The 15,761-nt window shown below is 44.8% G+C and overlaps 4 protein-coding genes across 5 annotated transcripts; 2 read left to right on the top strand and 2 right to left on the bottom strand.

Moving 5' to 3' along the window:
- Positions 1–56: 56 nt before the first annotated feature.
- On the bottom strand, positions 57–2,677 carry LOC6569096 (heat shock protein 75 kDa, mitochondrial). Its single transcript, XM_001994938.3, has 3 exons — positions 2,250–2,677; positions 442–2,191; positions 57–289 (listed from the first exon to the last, which is right to left on the bottom strand). The coding sequence occupies exons 1-3, from the start codon at positions 2,368–2,370 to the stop codon at positions 115–117; spliced, it is 2,046 nt and encodes a 681-aa protein (XP_001994974.1). The 5' UTR covers positions 2,371–2,677; the 3' UTR covers positions 57–114.
- Positions 2,627–4,411, top strand: LOC6568829 (fibrinogen-like protein A). 2 transcript variants are annotated; one of them, XM_043216366.1, is made up of 4 exons: positions 2,627–2,657; positions 3,095–3,135; positions 3,188–4,125; positions 4,187–4,411. In XM_043216366.1, exons 1-4 carry the CDS (start codon positions 2,642–2,644, stop codon positions 4,311–4,313), a joined length of 1,122 nt encoding a protein of 373 aa, XP_043072301.1. In that variant the 5' UTR covers positions 2,627–2,641; the 3' UTR covers positions 4,314–4,411. The 2 variants fall into 2 exon arrangements, with proteins under 2 accessions (XP_043072301.1, XP_001994975.2); XM_001994939.2 differs by lacking the exon at positions 2,627–2,657 and having other exon boundaries at positions 2,964–3,135.
- Positions 4,412–4,552: 141 nt separating this feature from the next.
- Positions 4,553–10,389, top strand: LOC6568830 (AT-rich interactive domain-containing protein 2). The gene is made up of 4 exons (XM_032740922.1): positions 4,553–4,985; positions 5,042–6,117; positions 6,204–9,181; positions 9,269–10,389. The coding sequence occupies exons 1-4, from the start codon at positions 4,660–4,662 to the stop codon at positions 10,250–10,252; spliced, it is 5,364 nt and encodes a 1,787-aa protein (XP_032596813.1). The 5' UTR covers positions 4,553–4,659; the 3' UTR covers positions 10,253–10,389.
- Positions 10,390–10,611: 222 nt separating this feature from the next.
- LOC6568831 (guanine nucleotide-binding protein subunit beta-like protein 1) lies at positions 10,612–12,234 on the bottom strand. Its single transcript, XM_001994941.2, has 3 exons — positions 12,023–12,234; positions 11,448–11,961; positions 10,612–11,374 (listed from the first exon to the last, which is right to left on the bottom strand). Exons 1-3 carry the CDS (start codon positions 12,158–12,160, stop codon positions 11,055–11,057), a joined length of 972 nt encoding a protein of 323 aa, XP_001994977.1. The 5' UTR covers positions 12,161–12,234; the 3' UTR covers positions 10,612–11,054.
- Between the last annotated feature and the right edge of the window lie 3,527 nt (positions 12,235–15,761).

Below are 15,761 nucleotides of genomic sequence, written 5' to 3'. Positions count from 1 at the left end.
CAAGGCGTCTATGATTTTGATTGGTATTTTTTTTTTGTTGGGTATTTGATATTTGGTGCTTTTGTTGGTATTTGTATTCTAAATATTTATAATTTGAATATAATCAGTGTTAGTTTAGTATTTTTCTAAAGCTTTCGATAACAGTGTGTTCATATTGGTGAGTAGCATGCGTGGATCCTCAGCGAGACCGGCGCCAACCATCGCATTGGCAAACAGCTGCTTGGTGATGAGCAAGGCCAATTCAGGTTCGCTCGTGCGCAGGGAATGCAGCTTCTTGATGATGGGATGTCTACAATAGAAAAATACAAAGACGTTAGAATTATGATTTAACTAATATGCAAGCTATCTTAAATTTAGTTTAAAAAGAGTATCGGAATGTTGAATATTATTTAATATAATATATATTTAAATAATATAATTAAAAATAGACCATTTACTCACTTGGGATTGATTTCCAGCTCCGGTTGCAGCAGTGCAAAACGATTCTCTTCCGGCAACTGATGGCTTTGGGTGCGTATAAAATGACGAGCGGCTGCCATTTCCTCCACGGTGATGACACAGGGATGGGTGTCCAGGCGCGAAGTGACCTTCACCTTGGCCACCTGACCCTTGAGCTGATCTTGCAGCCAGGGTATCAGGCTATCCAGTTCGCTGCTCAACAGACTACCCTCGCCATAGTCCTGGAGAGCAGCCGGATCCTGTGACTGATTGCGCATCTCCTTCTCCACAGAGACGAGTTTCTTGCTCTTGAACTGACCCAGCTGCATTAGGACAAGTTCATCATATGGCTCATAGCAGAAGAGCACAAGCTCATTGCGCTTCTTCAGGCTCTCGTAATATGGCGAGGATTCGGCGAGTACACGATTCGGTGCCGCCAGATAGTAGATATCCTTCTGGTCGGCGCTAACCGATGTGTAGTAGTCATCCAAGGAGATGCGTTCCGTTTCCGATTTGGATGACTCGAAGCGCAACAGCTTGGAAATCTCCTCTTTCTCGGCGCTGTCCGTGGAAGTGACGATGCCCTCCTTGAGGAACAGGCCATAATCCCGATAGAATGCTGCATATTCCTCGGGCTGTTTCTTGGCACGCTCCTGCAGGAAGCGAATCACACGACTCGTAATCACACTCGACAATTTCCGGATCAAGCTATTATTCTGCAACAGCTCACGGCTGAGATTCAATGGTATATCCTCCGAGTCCACAACACCCTTGACAAATCTCAGCCACTTGGGCAACAAATTCTCCGTCTTCGACTGGATGAGCACCTTGCGCGTGTAGAGTGCGACTCCAGTGCTGCCATCCCGCGACATCTCAAAGAGTCCGGGTTTACCCTCCGGGAAATAGAGGAGAGCATGAATGCTCAACGGAACATCCGCATTGTAGTGCAACGTGAAGCGAGGCGCATCGAAACTGTTGCTGATGAAACGATAGAAATCATTGTGCTGCTCGCTGCTAATGCTCTGGGGATCCATTAGCCACAGTGGCTTTATCTCATTCGCCTGCTTCCCGTTCAGCAAAATGGGTGAGCCAACAAAATTGCTGTATTTCTTGATCACCGCCTGGATGCGATCCTCATCCGCATACTCACGGCAATCGGTCTTCAGATGCAGCACAATCTTGGTGCCATGCTCCACATCGGGCACTTCCTCAATCAAATACGAGCCGCTGCCATCTGTGGACCAGCGCAACCCGGGCGCATCAGGAGTCGAAGCACGCGTGTAGACCTCAACCCGCTGGGCAACGATAAACGAGGAATAGAACCCAACACCAAACTGACCAATTATATTGGAGCTGGTCTGGGCCGCTTGCTGGTTCTGCTTCAGTTCCTCGAGAAACTTTTTGGAGCCGCTGCGAGCAATGGTGCCCAGGTTGTTGACTAGTTCCTCGCGTGTCATTCCAATGCCCGTGTCCTGTATGATCAACTGCATCAACGGTTTATCCGTTGTAATTCTAATCTCCAGTGGGCGATCCTTCGCAGCCAGCTCGCCCCCGGTCGTGCTCAGCGCTGTATAGCGAAACTTCTCCAGTGCATCGCTGGCATTCGAGATGAGCTCACGGACAAAGACCTCATGATCCGAGTACAAGGAACGAGCCACAATATCGAGTAATTGTCGTGTTTCTGCCTGAAATTCATGTCTATCAGCGCTCGGCGATTCCTGGGCAGCAGTTGTCAGGCGACGTTGTGGCAGCACTGCAGTGGAATAGCAAATATTTAGTATCTTTTAACAGCTGCACTGCAATCAACTCACCTGTGGGCAGCTTTTGGAATTGTTGATTGTTCAGCGCCCAACTGCCGACGCAATTTACTTGCCGGCTGAGGCGACTCAGTTGACGGGCCTTGAGCAGCACACCAAATGCACGCATCGACATCTTTTTGGGTAAATTTATTATTATTCAATAATTTAATTATTTTTTTTATTATTGTTCACACAAAATTTACTAAAATTACGTCTAAGTCTAAACAGAAGTTGAAATACAAGTGTTATTTAACTTGACGAGGAGCGCACATGTGTTCGATTACCGATAAATGGGTGTAATCGATGTTTTCTTTTTATTGCGTACTTTACAGCACTGTGCAGCTAAATATATTTTTAGTTAATTTTAAACAAATATTGAAACAGATAATATACTACTGTGTGGAATGAGCATACGTATTTGTATGTATATTTGACTTAAATGTAAATTTAGAGTAGTAATGAAATTGTTATCCAGCGCTTGCTTGACATATTTTTGCTTTTAAGCTATTATTTATTTGCTATTTTCCATTGTTAATAAAATCTATTTACTAATCTATTTACAAAAATGGTATTTAATAAGTATTCCTCAAGTCACATATAGATGTCATCTTATCAGCCACATATAAACAATCAATTAACATTTGACCCCAACTAACAACCTCATAATCTCTTATCAGTAATTTGGATTTTTGCTTCCAACAAGCATAGCTTGAAATTTTTGCTATTAGTTTGTGTTTTGGTTTGCTAAAAACTAGACGGGCAAATTTATAATTTACATAAATAATCTTAATGCATAATTGAAATGTATCGTTTTAATATACTTGCAATAATTTTAATCATATCAATGGTTTTTCTAGATGCCTCAGCAAACCCAACTGAAGAACTCATTGATGAACAGGTAAATTGATTGTTTCAACTAAAAATATATGATTTTAAGTCAGATATTGCAGGAAGAGGAATGTGCATCGTATTGCTTAAAGGTATTCCTGTGGAACACAGTGAATATGAACAATAAAATTGAGGCCTGTGATAAAAAGAGTATGCAAATGTCTGTTCTGCAAAATCAACTGGATGTCCTAAAATTAAAGGAAACAATGTACGAGAAGACAATCAAGGAAAAAGAAGTGCAGTGTTCAAGACAAGAAAAACTTAACGAAGATGTTGCCTCCATAAGAGACAAGCTAGAAAACATGACGGAAAACAAGCAACTTGAGGACATTCTAAAACAATTAGAGAGTTCTCGAGCCATAATTGAAGAGAAGAATGAACAGATAAGATCACTAAAGACAAAATTACAGATCAATGAATTCTTACTGGGCACTTGTAAGTCGAATATTACATTAAGTCCGGCAGCACTTGTAAGGCAAGATATGAGCATGCTGGAAACGAGTTGCTCACGTATTGAAAACACAACGGAAATTTGGAAAATTCAAGTACCAGGGATGGAACCTTTTCGGGTGCGTTGCGACGGAATTATTGCTGGTCCCGGTTGGACCGTTATTCAGCGACGTGTCGATGGCACTGTGGACTTTAATCGAAGCTGGGATGAATATCGAACGGGATTTGGAGATCTCGATGGGAACTTTTTCGTTGGCTTGGAGAAACTGTATCGCATGACAATTTTCCAGCCACACGAACTGTTTGTCTATCTTCAGAACTTTGATAATGAAATTCGATATGCTCACTACAGCAGTTTTAGTATCGGCAGCGAAGATGATGCTTACAAACTGAAAGATTTGGGTGAATTCGCTGGTGATGCTGGCGATGCTTTAAAGATGAATTTGAATATGAAATTCACCACATTCGATCGGGATAATGATAAACGCGGTTTCGACAACTGCTCCATTGAGCGCCAGGGCGGATGGTGGTTTAATCAGTGTGCAAGATCGTAAGTACTAAAAAGGCTTGAGAGATATTAGAAAGGTGTATATAAATGTATATTTATTAAGGAATTTGAATGGACGTTACTTTGAGAGGGAGTTGGACAAGTGGGAAGGCATTTGGTGGTGGAATTGGCAGGAAACGCGTACACTTCAATCAGTTCAAATGCTGATAAGATCAATAAGTCAAAAATAAAAACGAATAAACACAATACACACATGTGTATTTTAAAACTAATTGTATAAATATATTGTATTTCCAACGTTGCCGCCAATAAAATAACTTATACGATATATCGATTATTTGTCCATAGCGATAGTCAATATTCAATAGCACGAAGACATTTCAAGCGATACATCGATAGTTTTTTCGTATTGAGTTACAACCCTGGAACTGGAAGCGCGTCGTCTTCGCGCTGTAGTTGTATTTATTGTTGAGTTTTCTTCTTTTTAACTACTATAAGTGATTGTGTGTGCGCCGCAGTATTTAGTAACTAGAATGTACAATTCGTGTGGCCTTTTGATACAAATACGTATATAGAATGACATCGATTGATAGCGTACGCGTACTGCTCCAATCGCTGCCAGCAGCATCGCCTGCCGTCGGCAACAACAACAGCAACAACAACAGCAGCAGCAACAACAACAACTGCAACAGCGCCTCACAAAATGAGTTGACGCCGGCAAAACTCGGCGCTGCTGCGACACCCTTGCGCGCGAGAAATTCGCAATTGCAACTGCAACAACAGGCGCAGCAGCAACAGCAACTGTTTTTTGGTACGCCAGAAAAGTCAACGCTAGATGGCAAAGAACTCAATCCGCCGGATGAATTTTGGCGTGATTTGCATCAGTTTCACGAGCGACGCGGGTCAGTAATTGCCACTAAATCCCTGCCAGTGTATTCATATTTTATTTTATTCACAGCACACCGCTCACACAGGCGGCCAAAATCAGTGGGCAGCATGTGGATTTGTATCGACTGTACCAGGAGGTCACCGAACGCGGTGGCTTCAACAAGGTTAACGTGCGCGACGAGTGGGACGAGGTATACAGCGCGCTGGACACGCTGCGCGATCGCTGTGTCAACGGCACCGCCGGCATTAAGCATATCTATCGACGCTATCTGGATAAATATGAACGTCTCAATTTTCTCGGCGAGGATCCGGATAAATTGGAGGCTTTGGAGGCGGCGATTGAGTGTGCCGATTTGGGCGCCAGTGCAAGTCGTTCACGTTCACGTCTAGTGATGGGCACCGGCAGCGGTTTGATTGGCAGTGGCCTCAATGTCAGTGGCATGGGCAGCTTATTTGGTTCGGCGCATTCCACGCTGACAGCGGTGCCCATGTCGTACAATCAGCGCCAGCATATGGTGAATGCGGATCGCCGGCGACAGTATAAGATGTCCACACAGCTGCACAAGCACAGCAGCTATGAGAAGTTGCTGCTATCGCTAATCTCTCCACTGCCCAATGAGCAGGATTTCGCGATCAATGTGTGCACGCTGATGGCAAATGAGCCGCGTCCAACGCTACAGTTGACGGAGTGTCCGAAGTTGTTGGATGTGCTGTTGGCGCATCTGGGTGTCTATGCGGATTACACAATGCGACAGCTATTCCAGCATGGTCACAACACAGCTGGCGTCCAGGTGCGAAGCAAATCGAAGCTGAACTTTTGGCGTGATTTGCTCTACGATAAGCCACAAATCCTGGATCTCTATACGGATGAACAGGCCTGGCTGGACAATGGACTGATTAGCAAGGAGACCGATGCCATCGATAATGACGATGATGATTATTTTCTTCAGTCGGATGATCTAGATTTCGAATGGGACTTTTTGCATTTGCGTCGCAGTCACGGCACCGACGAACGGATCGGTCAGCGTGTCCTCCAAATTGTGCAGCTGGTGCGTAGCCTGAGTTTCCATCAGGAGAACGTCTCGCTACTCGCCTCGAATCGCACACTCTGGCGCTATCTGGTCATGGGCGCCAATGTCCGTTGGAGTAAGTTATGCAAATGATTATTAATTCTATTTTAAAGGGAAAAGTTGGCAAAAGTCTAGTTTTTAACACACATTGCTTGCTTTCAGGCAACATTCACATTCAGGCACTGGAGACGGCTGGCAACTTGGCGCAGCAGTTTGAGCTGCTGGATCCCGCCACGGATGAGCTGTCGCGAAATCTGCTGGCCACGCTGTGCGAGGGCGTCGACTCGAATGATCGGGCCGTGATCATCAGTTGCCTGGAGATACTCTATAAGCTGTGCGGACGCGAGGGCAATGCCCAGCATATTAATCGCTGTCTCGGCTTGGATTTCTATCAGCGTGTTATGCTGCTGCTCTCGCTGACGGACGTCATGCTGCTCATCTTTACGCTGGAGGCGATATATGCGCTGAGCGCACTCGGTGCACGTCCCTGCTCCATGCTGATGCAGGTGCGTGGTCTGCTCGATCAACTGGTAGCCCTGTTGACGGTGGAGGCGCAATCTTATGGCGCCGCTGGCTGCATATTGATGCGCGTCGTGGAGGTGGTGCCGGGCAACATGGTGTCCACACTGCACCAGCAGCAGCAGCAGACGACTCAGGGCAATCAAATGACGCAACTGGCGACAGTTAAGCAGACGCCGCAGCAGCAGCCGGCATTAGTTGCTGCACTGCCGCCGATGCCAACGCAGGTGCAAGTGTTGCCGCCACAAATGGAGCCGGTTGTTTTGCCTACGCCTGCTATAGTTCATGTTCCAGCTGCAGCGCCTGTTCCTGCTCCAGCTTCAACTTCAGCTCCCGCTCCAGCGCCTGTTGTTGCTGTGCCAGTTGCGCTGCCCCTGCCCATGGCCATGCCCAGTTTGCCGCAGGTGCAACTCCCACCGATGCCCAGTTTGCCGCAGGTGCAGCTGCCCCCAGTGCCAGCATCCGTGCCAGTGCCGTTGCCCGTAGCGCCCTCAGCACCACAGAGTTTCACGCACGAAGACGAAACGTATGCATTGGCCTGGCTGGGCGCCACCTATGAGCGTGCTGGCCAAGGACACGATCATCGTGTGGAGCAACAGGAGCTGTACACCATTTATCTATCGCATTGCCAGAAGGCGGGCAAGCATTCGGTGGTTAATCGCATGCAATTTCCACGCCTCGTCCGGCTCATCTTCAATCCGAGCGTGGGTCCGGCCATTGTGCGTCAGTTGGATGGCAGCGATCTGCCTGGCACCCACTATGTGGGCATCCGGATGCGCGCCCAGCCGTTGCCCATGCAGCAGCACAAGCAACAGCAGCAGCAGCAGGCTGTCAAGAAGGATGCCAAACCCGAACCGGCAGCTGTAGTGGAAGCAGCTGAAGAAGTTACTCTGGCTGCTCCTAGCCAGCCCAGCTCGTCGCTAATTAAAAGTCTACTGGCCAACAAAGTCAACGAACGTCAGCTGAAACAGAAGGCGCAAGCACAGCCACCTGCCCTGGTGCCCAGCACATCTTCCGCAACTGGCTCCTCGGCTGGTCAGCCCATTAAGGTGACCTCAACGGCAATTAGCGCCTTTGTCAACAATCCCCTCATGCAGCACACACCTGTCAAGGTGGGTCAGACCACCATAAAGCCACTGCATCCACAAATGGCGCTGGAGAAGAAACCGATGACAGATTCGGCGCCGCCACCACTAGCTCCCTTGAGCGGATCAAATGTGCTCACGAAGGATGCACAAGGACGCACCGTTATCATACAATCGAAACGGAAGCTGACCATCGATGAGGAGCAGAACAAACGACTGGCATTGGAGAGTGGCAATAACAGCATTGCTGGTCCACCTGGCAAAGAAGAGCATCAAGTGACGCCCTCGAAGAATGCGGCCAATCTCTATGCGGATCTCGCTGCGTCCATACTCGAGGATGAGGACATGGATGATGTGCCGCCGCTCGCTGCGTCCAGTCAGGAACAGCAGCAACAGCAACCACAACAACAGTCCCAGCAACAACAGCAGCAGCAGCAGCAACAACAGCAGCAACAGCAGCAACAATTGCAGTTGATACCCGCCAAAGTGCAGCCTGCCCAGCGTCAGTTAATCTTTCCGGCTGGTGGCTCGCCAGCAGCACCGCCTCAACTCAAGCTGGCGACGACGGCAACAATTAAAACGGATCAGGGACTGCAAACGGTGCCCGTCATCTTGCAACAGAAGACGGAGCAACAGCAGCAGCAACAACAACAGCAACCACAACAGACACAAACACAATATGTGCTGGCCACCAATAATCAGGGCCAAACCTATTTGGTGGCACAACAAACGGCTGCAGTGGCAGCGCCGCCCCAAGCCCCAAACACGCCCACATTGTTGGTCACACAATCGCCGCAACAGCAGACAAAGACCATCATCATATTGCAACAGCCGCCGGGTGTGAGCACATCGAATGTGCCCGGCACACAGAAGGTGATCATGACAACGTCGCAGGGACAACAGGTCCTGGTGACGACAACAACAGCGCCAGCCGCAGCACAGCAACGACCCGTGGCACCACAGCAACATCTGCAGCATCAGCAGCAGCAGCAGCAGTCACAACAAATCTTTCTCAATCCGCAGCGTACGGTGCCAGCTGCTTTGGGTGCGGGTCAAATGTCGCCATCGTTGCTCTCGCAACTAAACCAGATACCGGCAACGATTAAGCTGCATCAGCCACAACCAGCACAGTCACCGCAGCAGCAACAAATGCATCGTGTGGCAAGTAAGACGGCGCCCATACCACAACTGCAACAGCATCAATCCATAATACAGCAGCACATCATCTCTGGCCCAACGGCGACGCAGGACAAGCGACAATTGCTGCTCGGCGGCATTAAGGAGACAACGCTCATCACTCAGACATCAGCAACGGCGGCCCCCTTGCAACAGAGTCAACTCAATTCGCAGACAATCATTACCACACAGCCACCACAAGCACAACAGCAACAGCAACAGCAGACAGCTGCAACCACAGCAGTTGTTGGCGCTACGTTGCAGCAACAGCAGCAGCAGCAACATATACGCAACGTGCTCGAACAGCAGCAGCAACATCATCCATCCATAATACAGCAAAAGATCACAATGCCAACGGTGGTGAGTACTGTGCAGAAGTGAAGAAGATTCTTATTTCTTATTTAAGGCCTATTTAAATAATTCCTAAACGTTTCTTTCTACTTGCAGCTAACAGAGGCTGGCAAAAGCAAAGTGGTTGCCGCAGTGCCCATAGCCAAGAAGCCAATGCCGCCGCCTTCGTCCGTTGTGCAGCAGTTGCAACAGCAGTCGGTGCAAATTCCAGCACTGAAACCCAATCAGCAACAAACCGTTCAGCAGACAACCACAGCAGCTGAGACAAAGCCGACGACAGAGCAAAGCATAACAGCAGCCGTTGCGACAATTCCGGCTGCCACAGTCATCTCAACAACGGCGACAACAACAAGCAGCAGCATTATAAGCAATGTGAATGCTGGTACACCTGTTGCTGCCACACCTGTTGTCGCAGTGCCGCCGGTGCCTGTGGATGTCAATTGGTTGTTCATATGCGATTGGCGCAATTGTCCGCGTCGCAAATTCAAATCGCTCAACGAATTGCAACATCACGTGTGCAACGTCCACTGTCCGGATCATTTGGATCCGGGTGCCGAGATCTATTGTCAGTGGGGCAGCGGACCCAGTTTGTGTGATAATATTGCACGTAAACGTTACTCGCTGATGACACATCTGGTGGATCGTCATCTGGCGCTGGATGATTTGCGAGCTAGTGTGCAACGTCGCCTTGCCACCGGCATACACAATGTGGCACCAACACAGCCAACTGTGACAATTGTGCGCAATGCTGCGAATGCCACATCAACATCAGCAGCTGCCGCTGCAGCGGCAGCAACAAGCGCAACAACATCCACTGCGGTGGGCACTTCGGCACTGCAGGCGATCAAGCGTCATTCAGCCGACTTTCTCAACTCTAAGGAGCTGATGGATGAGAATGAGGGGCCGGTGACGAAAAGCATCCGCTTAACGGCTGCGCTCATTTTACGCAATCTGGTCAACAACACATCGACTGCGAAACGTGGCCTAAAACGCTATGAGCCGCATTTGGCCAATGTGGCATTTAGCAATGTCGAGGCCAGTGGCGTCCTATCACACATACTACACGAGTTGAGTCAGTAGCTCCCCCAATATAGTATATAGTATATGCCTACACACACATCTATTTTTGTACACCTCTCGCTGCGCTGCTATAAACAACAAATTCAATAATTAATTCTACTAACGACACTATTAAAATGTGAACACAACTGAATGAATTGAAAGTGTTTGGAGTGTATATAATCATAGCATAGAATGGAAGTGCTTTTGGAATTGCAGAATTTGCACACATCTTGGAAAGGTTTCTACAAATTTCGAATCACATTTGGGGTAGTTTTGAAATATCGGTTAGCGATACAAAATAATATTCACAAATGAGTAGGAAAATAATTCGTATAGAAGTGCAGCAAAAGATAAATCTTTGAAAAAAGTTACATCACTTGGAATTTCATTTAACTTTGATAAAGTTTTCATTTATTAAAGAGAATATTAACAAATTGTTACATAGCCTTCGGATAATTATTTATCTGAGAATTCTAATGTCAAAGATAATGAAATATATTCAACTTTAAACGGTTTTCAATACATTGAGAAGCTTGAATAATTTTCGAAAACAAAATTCACAATTAGATCAAGATTTAATATAGCCTTTTGATTTCATTTAAAATAGTAATATTCCGAATGGAACTGTACGGATTATTCATATATATTGTATAGATAGCTGTTAAAGATCAACTAAATTACAGGGCTTATTCAGAAAGTATTTGCTTCCGAATTGTCAGTCGCTGCCAGAAGATAGGATTAGTTCAAAATGTGTAACACTTAAGAGCTAAATATAAAAAGACAACTGTGTCTGGGAGGTAGATGCTAGGGCTTCCCCATTTTAGTTGTACAAGTCCCAGAGTGAGATCTGTGCATCCATGCCAGCTGCCGCCATAATAGGTGCATGCCACATGGACACCGGTTGCGCGGAGTAGGCCAGGTCCATGACGCCGCCCTGCTTGTGCTGTGTGAGCACTGCAAGCGGTCGCAAACTCTTCCACGAAAAGATGCGTATGCGTCCATCCCAGCCAGCGCTGGCGAAGACCTTCTGATCGGAGCGTATGCGCACACAATTCACGCCCGGATTCTTGATGCACAGCTCCGATCCGCGTTGCATCTGCATCGATTGTCGCTGATAGCTAAAGGTCGTCAGCTTGTCCGCTTTTGTTTTGAAATTGAGATATATTTATTATTAGATAATTTAAGTACAAAAAGCTAAGGGGCTTCTTCTTACAAGCGCCGCCAACAATGCCGCGATTTGTGATGGAATCGTAGTCAACCGTCAGGGCTTCCGGTGCCAGTTCCATGACATCAATCATACAGCCCGAGCTGAGATCCCAGGTGAGAAAATGCCCCGATTCGTAGCCGGCGAGTAGAAACAATTGGGAGGCGCACTCAAACGGCTTAAAACAGGTGACGCTGCCCAATTTGGGCAACTGTGGATCATCCGGTTGTAGCATTTGTGTTGGTGCCGCCGGATCCGTTACGTGCAGCACACCAATGGCCGTATCCTCGCACGGATAGAACAATAGCTGTTCATTTGTATTATTCGGATTGATGTGCAGAGCGGTGCGGCAATAGCCCAAATGATTACCGGGAATGCTCCGCTCTTTGACATAGGAACTGTTGCTAATGGAGAACATGGTGATGGTGCCGCCCTTCTCCTGAGTTATCAGATGCTCTGTTGTGTGATGTAGATTCGTAATTGGCTCGCTGCCCACCTCAAAGTGCAGCGCCGAACGATTTGTCTGTGAAAATTAATTGGTTTTTCTATTTTCTATTTTTGTATATTTTTGTTGTTTTGCTCACCTGTAGATCCCAAAGAAATACTTTGCCTTTGATGGTGCCCGCCAGCAGGCGTTCGCTTTCGTGGAAACATAGGGAATTCACTGCGCCCATGTCGGGGCAACGTAAACTGAACACTGGATCTGGTGGTAGCACAGCCATTTCAAAAAAGCGTATTTAAATTGATTAAATTATGAACTAAAAAGCGTGTTTTGCGTTGCAGATGTCGATAAGATAAATAATAATTTGTGGTGGTAGGTCGATAACGATAGGTTTGTCTGTGCTGCATAGCCATGATTTGTTAAAAGCGGCAAATTCAAATGACATCATTGGAATTTATTGCAATATATCGTAATTTAATACATGTGAGGTATTTTTAAATCTTGAAAGTAGCACATTTAATCACTATTGCAATTTAAATGGATCGATAAGTTTGCGTTTTATGTTAATCCACAAGCTACAATCCACACTGTTGGTTGTGTGTTACACACCGCAGCCGCTAGAGGTCGCCCGTGCTGTGGCGCGTCACGCAATCACTTTTGAAACTAGGAAAAACCAACAACAACAAAAACAACCATTTTTTTTGTGCGCGTTTCAAAATGTTATCAAATCGTGCGCACAGCCTTTAAGTGAAAATGAGCTTAAGTGATTTTATAAGAGCGAAAAACATTTAATCACTAAATGCGCACAAAACGTCCGTTAGCTATTAAAAAACATAACATTCGTCAAAGCCGCACGGCTTTAATGGACTTTGGCAGCGTCCGCAGCGTGTCTCGGCCTAGAACTCAAAGGTAGCGATCATAAAAAGACTTGTTGTCAGTTGTACTTTGTGTGACTATGGCAGCAAACCTAACAAAAAACCAACAAAACAAAAATATCACATAAAAGCGCTGAGAATTATGTGCCCGAAAAGATCGCAAAATAAACATGCTATAAGCTCGTTAATCAATGCTAAGTTGTCAGTTTTAAGTGGCTTTACCGATGTTTTTCTGCTGTTGTTCGTCTTCTTTTTTTTGTGTATGCCTTCCTGTACAATCAAACAAACAAACAAACAGCCTGAACAATCGTTTCGAGACTCCTGTTGCGTCCAAAATGATTTAGTAGACCTACAAATGAAAACGTGCTATTTTTTAATATTCGGATAAGGTTCGTATGTATTTGAACAAATTTAGTTTAGTTTGTTTAGTGGAAAATGTACTTCAAATATTTATTATCCTGAAAGTTACAAGAAAAAAGACTTTCAATACCTTGTCATACATCAAACGATAATAATTCTAGTTTGCAGGACTTTCACAAAATTCATCCTGCATTTAAATTTAGAAGCATTTTATTTGTTGTCCAAATTCTAGTTTCAATTTTACACTAAAAATCTTAAGTTTTGACAATTTAAAATTTTCCACTTCCCAGAATTGTTTTTTATACATATTCTGCCTCTAAAATAGAGTAAGTTTTCACCGGAAAATTGGCTTACAAATGCTGAATGATTGGATAGCTAATTTCCAAATGTTAACAAACTTGCAGAAAGTTGCAACAAATTGTAATTTGATTTGGGGCGCAACAAGACAACAACTCTGTTTAAGTGCAGAATGCGCTTTCGGGCTCTAAAAGTGGCTAAGCAAGAGAATTCGCTCAACAGCTGAACAGCCAGCCAATCGTAAAAAGGTTAAAAAGGCTCAGCTGCAGCAACTCATTTGCTTTGGTTTTGGTTTTTATTGGAATGGACGGATGGACAGATGGACAAATGGACAGACAGGCAGGCAAACTGGACGACAGACTGGCAGGAGGGAGAAGTCCATAAATCTTTTCGACACAGTGCTCGAGGTGAGGCGTTTAGTGGCCTAAACTATTTATGCATGTATGTGGCCATGTGTGGGTAATCCATTTGAAATGGGTCAACGACTACAACAACTACAGCAACAACAACAACAACAACCACTTGCTACAACAGCCAGCTCCTTAAACGTTGCGAATGACCCAAAGTCAATAACAATAACAAAAGCAAAGTCATTTCGTATTCATACCCAACCCAGTTTCAGTTCCCAGTTTAAAACATATTAGCTTGTTACCTTAATGAAGTCATAAATTTTCGCTATCGCTGTGAAATATCTGGAATATCCTCCACTTCTAAGGAATACCAAACTTGGCTCTAGCACATTAAACTCTTTTCTTTTTTTCTGTCTTTTTTTTTGGCACAGATCTTTACTCCAAATAAGCAAATCGATATCTCTGTGTGTGTATATATATTTATATATGCTCGATAGTTAATCAGGCTTAGTTTGATATATGCTGACAGTATAGGTTGCCCACTCCCCCCTCCCTCCTTCTGGGAGAGGTGCCTGAATACCCCACTACCCGCTGTGTGCGTTCCTACGAAAATGAAGTTATCACGCGACAAACAATGCATCTCCCCTCCCGGAGAGGCCTACACTATTTGGCATTGCTACCTATATAACTTTATATGGCTGTCATTATTAGCCAGAAATGAAATGGGGAGCCCAAGCGATCGTCCTGCTGCCGGTGCTGCTTTTGCTCCTGCTGCCAACTTATTTATGCGCTACCTTAATGGACCTTTACCTACCATCTACTCGAACTCGAAGTTCGTAGCGACTTCATCTCGGCTCCATTCTCAGTTGTGTTGAGTGTATTTCGCTTCTCTTTATTTTTTTTATGTGCCTCGAGTTTTTTATTGCATTATTTTCGCAGTGCCCCATGAATCATATTGAGCGTTGGAAATTATACAATGCCCCATTCCCGGACAGAACTATAGGCATTTTTATATGCCTGTGTTTGTGAAGGTGTTGGAATTTTGATTTGCTTGCAACAATGCAGCGCTTGGCGTGAAGTTAAAATGCCATAAAAATACTTGTAAGCCAAATAGTAAATTATTAGCGGGTGTTCAGTTAATAATACATATACATAGCAACGATGGGCAAGTCTGGGCTGCATAAGAAACTTTATTGAGGTGTTTTCTTTAAGAATGACAAGTGAAAATGGCTTTCTTAGGCAAGCCGAAGATTATAAACCTTTGCAAAGCTGAGTTGTGCTGACGATCTCTGAGTTTCACTATAAATATAAATATGCCCAACAATTGGTCCCTTGGAAGGTATATGTTATAAGTCAGAAGTTGATGATTTTATGCACAAATGTGAGGAGCATAAAAAAGAAACATATTTCGTGATTAATAATAAAATTATATTTTCAAAAATTATAAGCTCTCAATTCTTTAGTCATCCTCTAGACATAAAATGTTGTATAATAATTAATCCCAATTAGCTGTAAATATGATCTGATCCATTCTTTTAAAGTTTAAAATGACAGTAGACTTGAAATTACATTTAGATAGTTCAACTAGCTTTTTTTTATCGCTACCGAAAAGTACTCCAGTTTTATTCCATGAATTTTACAATAATATCAATAATTTCAAGCCTTCAGAGATGCAACGATAAATTCCATTTGCAACGTGAATATTTTGTAGCAACCACTTAAAATGCGCAACGAACCGCAACAGATTCATTTGTTTTTGTTGTGCGCAGCCCAATCAATTAAAACATCGACGTCTATCAGCATTATTATAAATCAAACGATAACATAAAATTGACACTAAAGGCGTTTCGCCCATTTTTCATGCGACGACGAGATTAAGCCTCCAAATTGTAGATTGTATAGCTAAAAAGTGTGCCCAAAAACAACAAAAAAAAACTGGAGCTGAGCTTTGTTTTTAATATATGTGTATATGATGTATATGTGCATATATATACATTAT

The sequence above is a fragment of the Drosophila grimshawi genome, unplaced genomic scaffold (genome assembly GCF_018153295.1).
Source record: "Drosophila grimshawi isolate 15287-2541.00 unplaced genomic scaffold, ASM1815329v1 contig_1367, whole genome shotgun sequence".
NCBI lineage: Eukaryota > Metazoa > Arthropoda > Insecta > Diptera > Drosophilidae > Drosophila > Drosophila grimshawi.
Note: the sequence above shows the minus strand (reverse complement) of the source record. Positions and strands in the feature narration are given on the sequence as shown.

Excerpts from the sequence above, each read along its gene's own strand:
- LOC6569096 (XM_001994938.3), bottom strand. The coding sequence starts at position 2,370 with ATGTCGATGCGTGCATTTGGTGTGCTGCTCAAGGCCCGTCAACTGAGT. Across the intron at positions 2,192-2,249 it reads ATTCCAAAAGCTGCCCACAG|TGCTGCCACAACGTCGCCTG; the intron begins GTGAGTTGATTG and ends ATTCCACTGCAG. Across the intron at positions 290-441 it reads GAGCTGGAAATCAATCCCAA|ACATCCCATCATCAAGAAGC; the intron begins GTGAGTAAATGG and ends TTTCTATTGTAG.
- LOC6568829 (XM_001994939.2), top strand. The coding sequence starts at position 3,040 with ATGTATCGTTTTAATATACTTGCAATAATTTTAATCATATCAATGGTT. Across the intron at positions 3,136-3,187 it reads AAGAACTCATTGATGAACAG|GAAGAGGAATGTGCATCGTA; the intron begins GTAAATTGATTG and ends CAGATATTGCAG. Across the intron at positions 4,126-4,186 it reads TTTAATCAGTGTGCAAGATC|GAATTTGAATGGACGTTACT; the intron begins GTAAGTACTAAA and ends ATATTTATTAAG.
- LOC6568830 (XM_032740922.1), top strand. The coding sequence starts at position 4,660 with ATGACATCGATTGATAGCGTACGCGTACTGCTCCAATCGCTGCCAGCA. Across the intron at positions 6,118-6,203 it reads GGGCGCCAATGTCCGTTGGA|GCAACATTCACATTCAGGCA; the intron begins GTAAGTTATGCA and ends GCTTGCTTTCAG. Across the intron at positions 9,182-9,268 it reads AGATCACAATGCCAACGGTG|CTAACAGAGGCTGGCAAAAG; the intron begins GTGAGTACTGTG and ends TTCTACTTGCAG.
- LOC6568831 (XM_001994941.2), bottom strand. The coding sequence starts at position 12,160 with ATGGCTGTGCTACCACCAGATCCAGTGTTCAGTTTACGTTGCCCCGAC. Across the intron at positions 11,962-12,022 it reads TATTTCTTTGGGATCTACAG|ACAAATCGTTCGGCGCTGCA; the intron begins GTGAGCAAAACA and ends TAATTTTCACAG. Across the intron at positions 11,375-11,447 it reads CGGCATTGTTGGCGGCGCTT|CGGACAAGCTGACGACCTTT; the intron begins GTAAGAAGAAGC and ends TCAAAACAAAAG.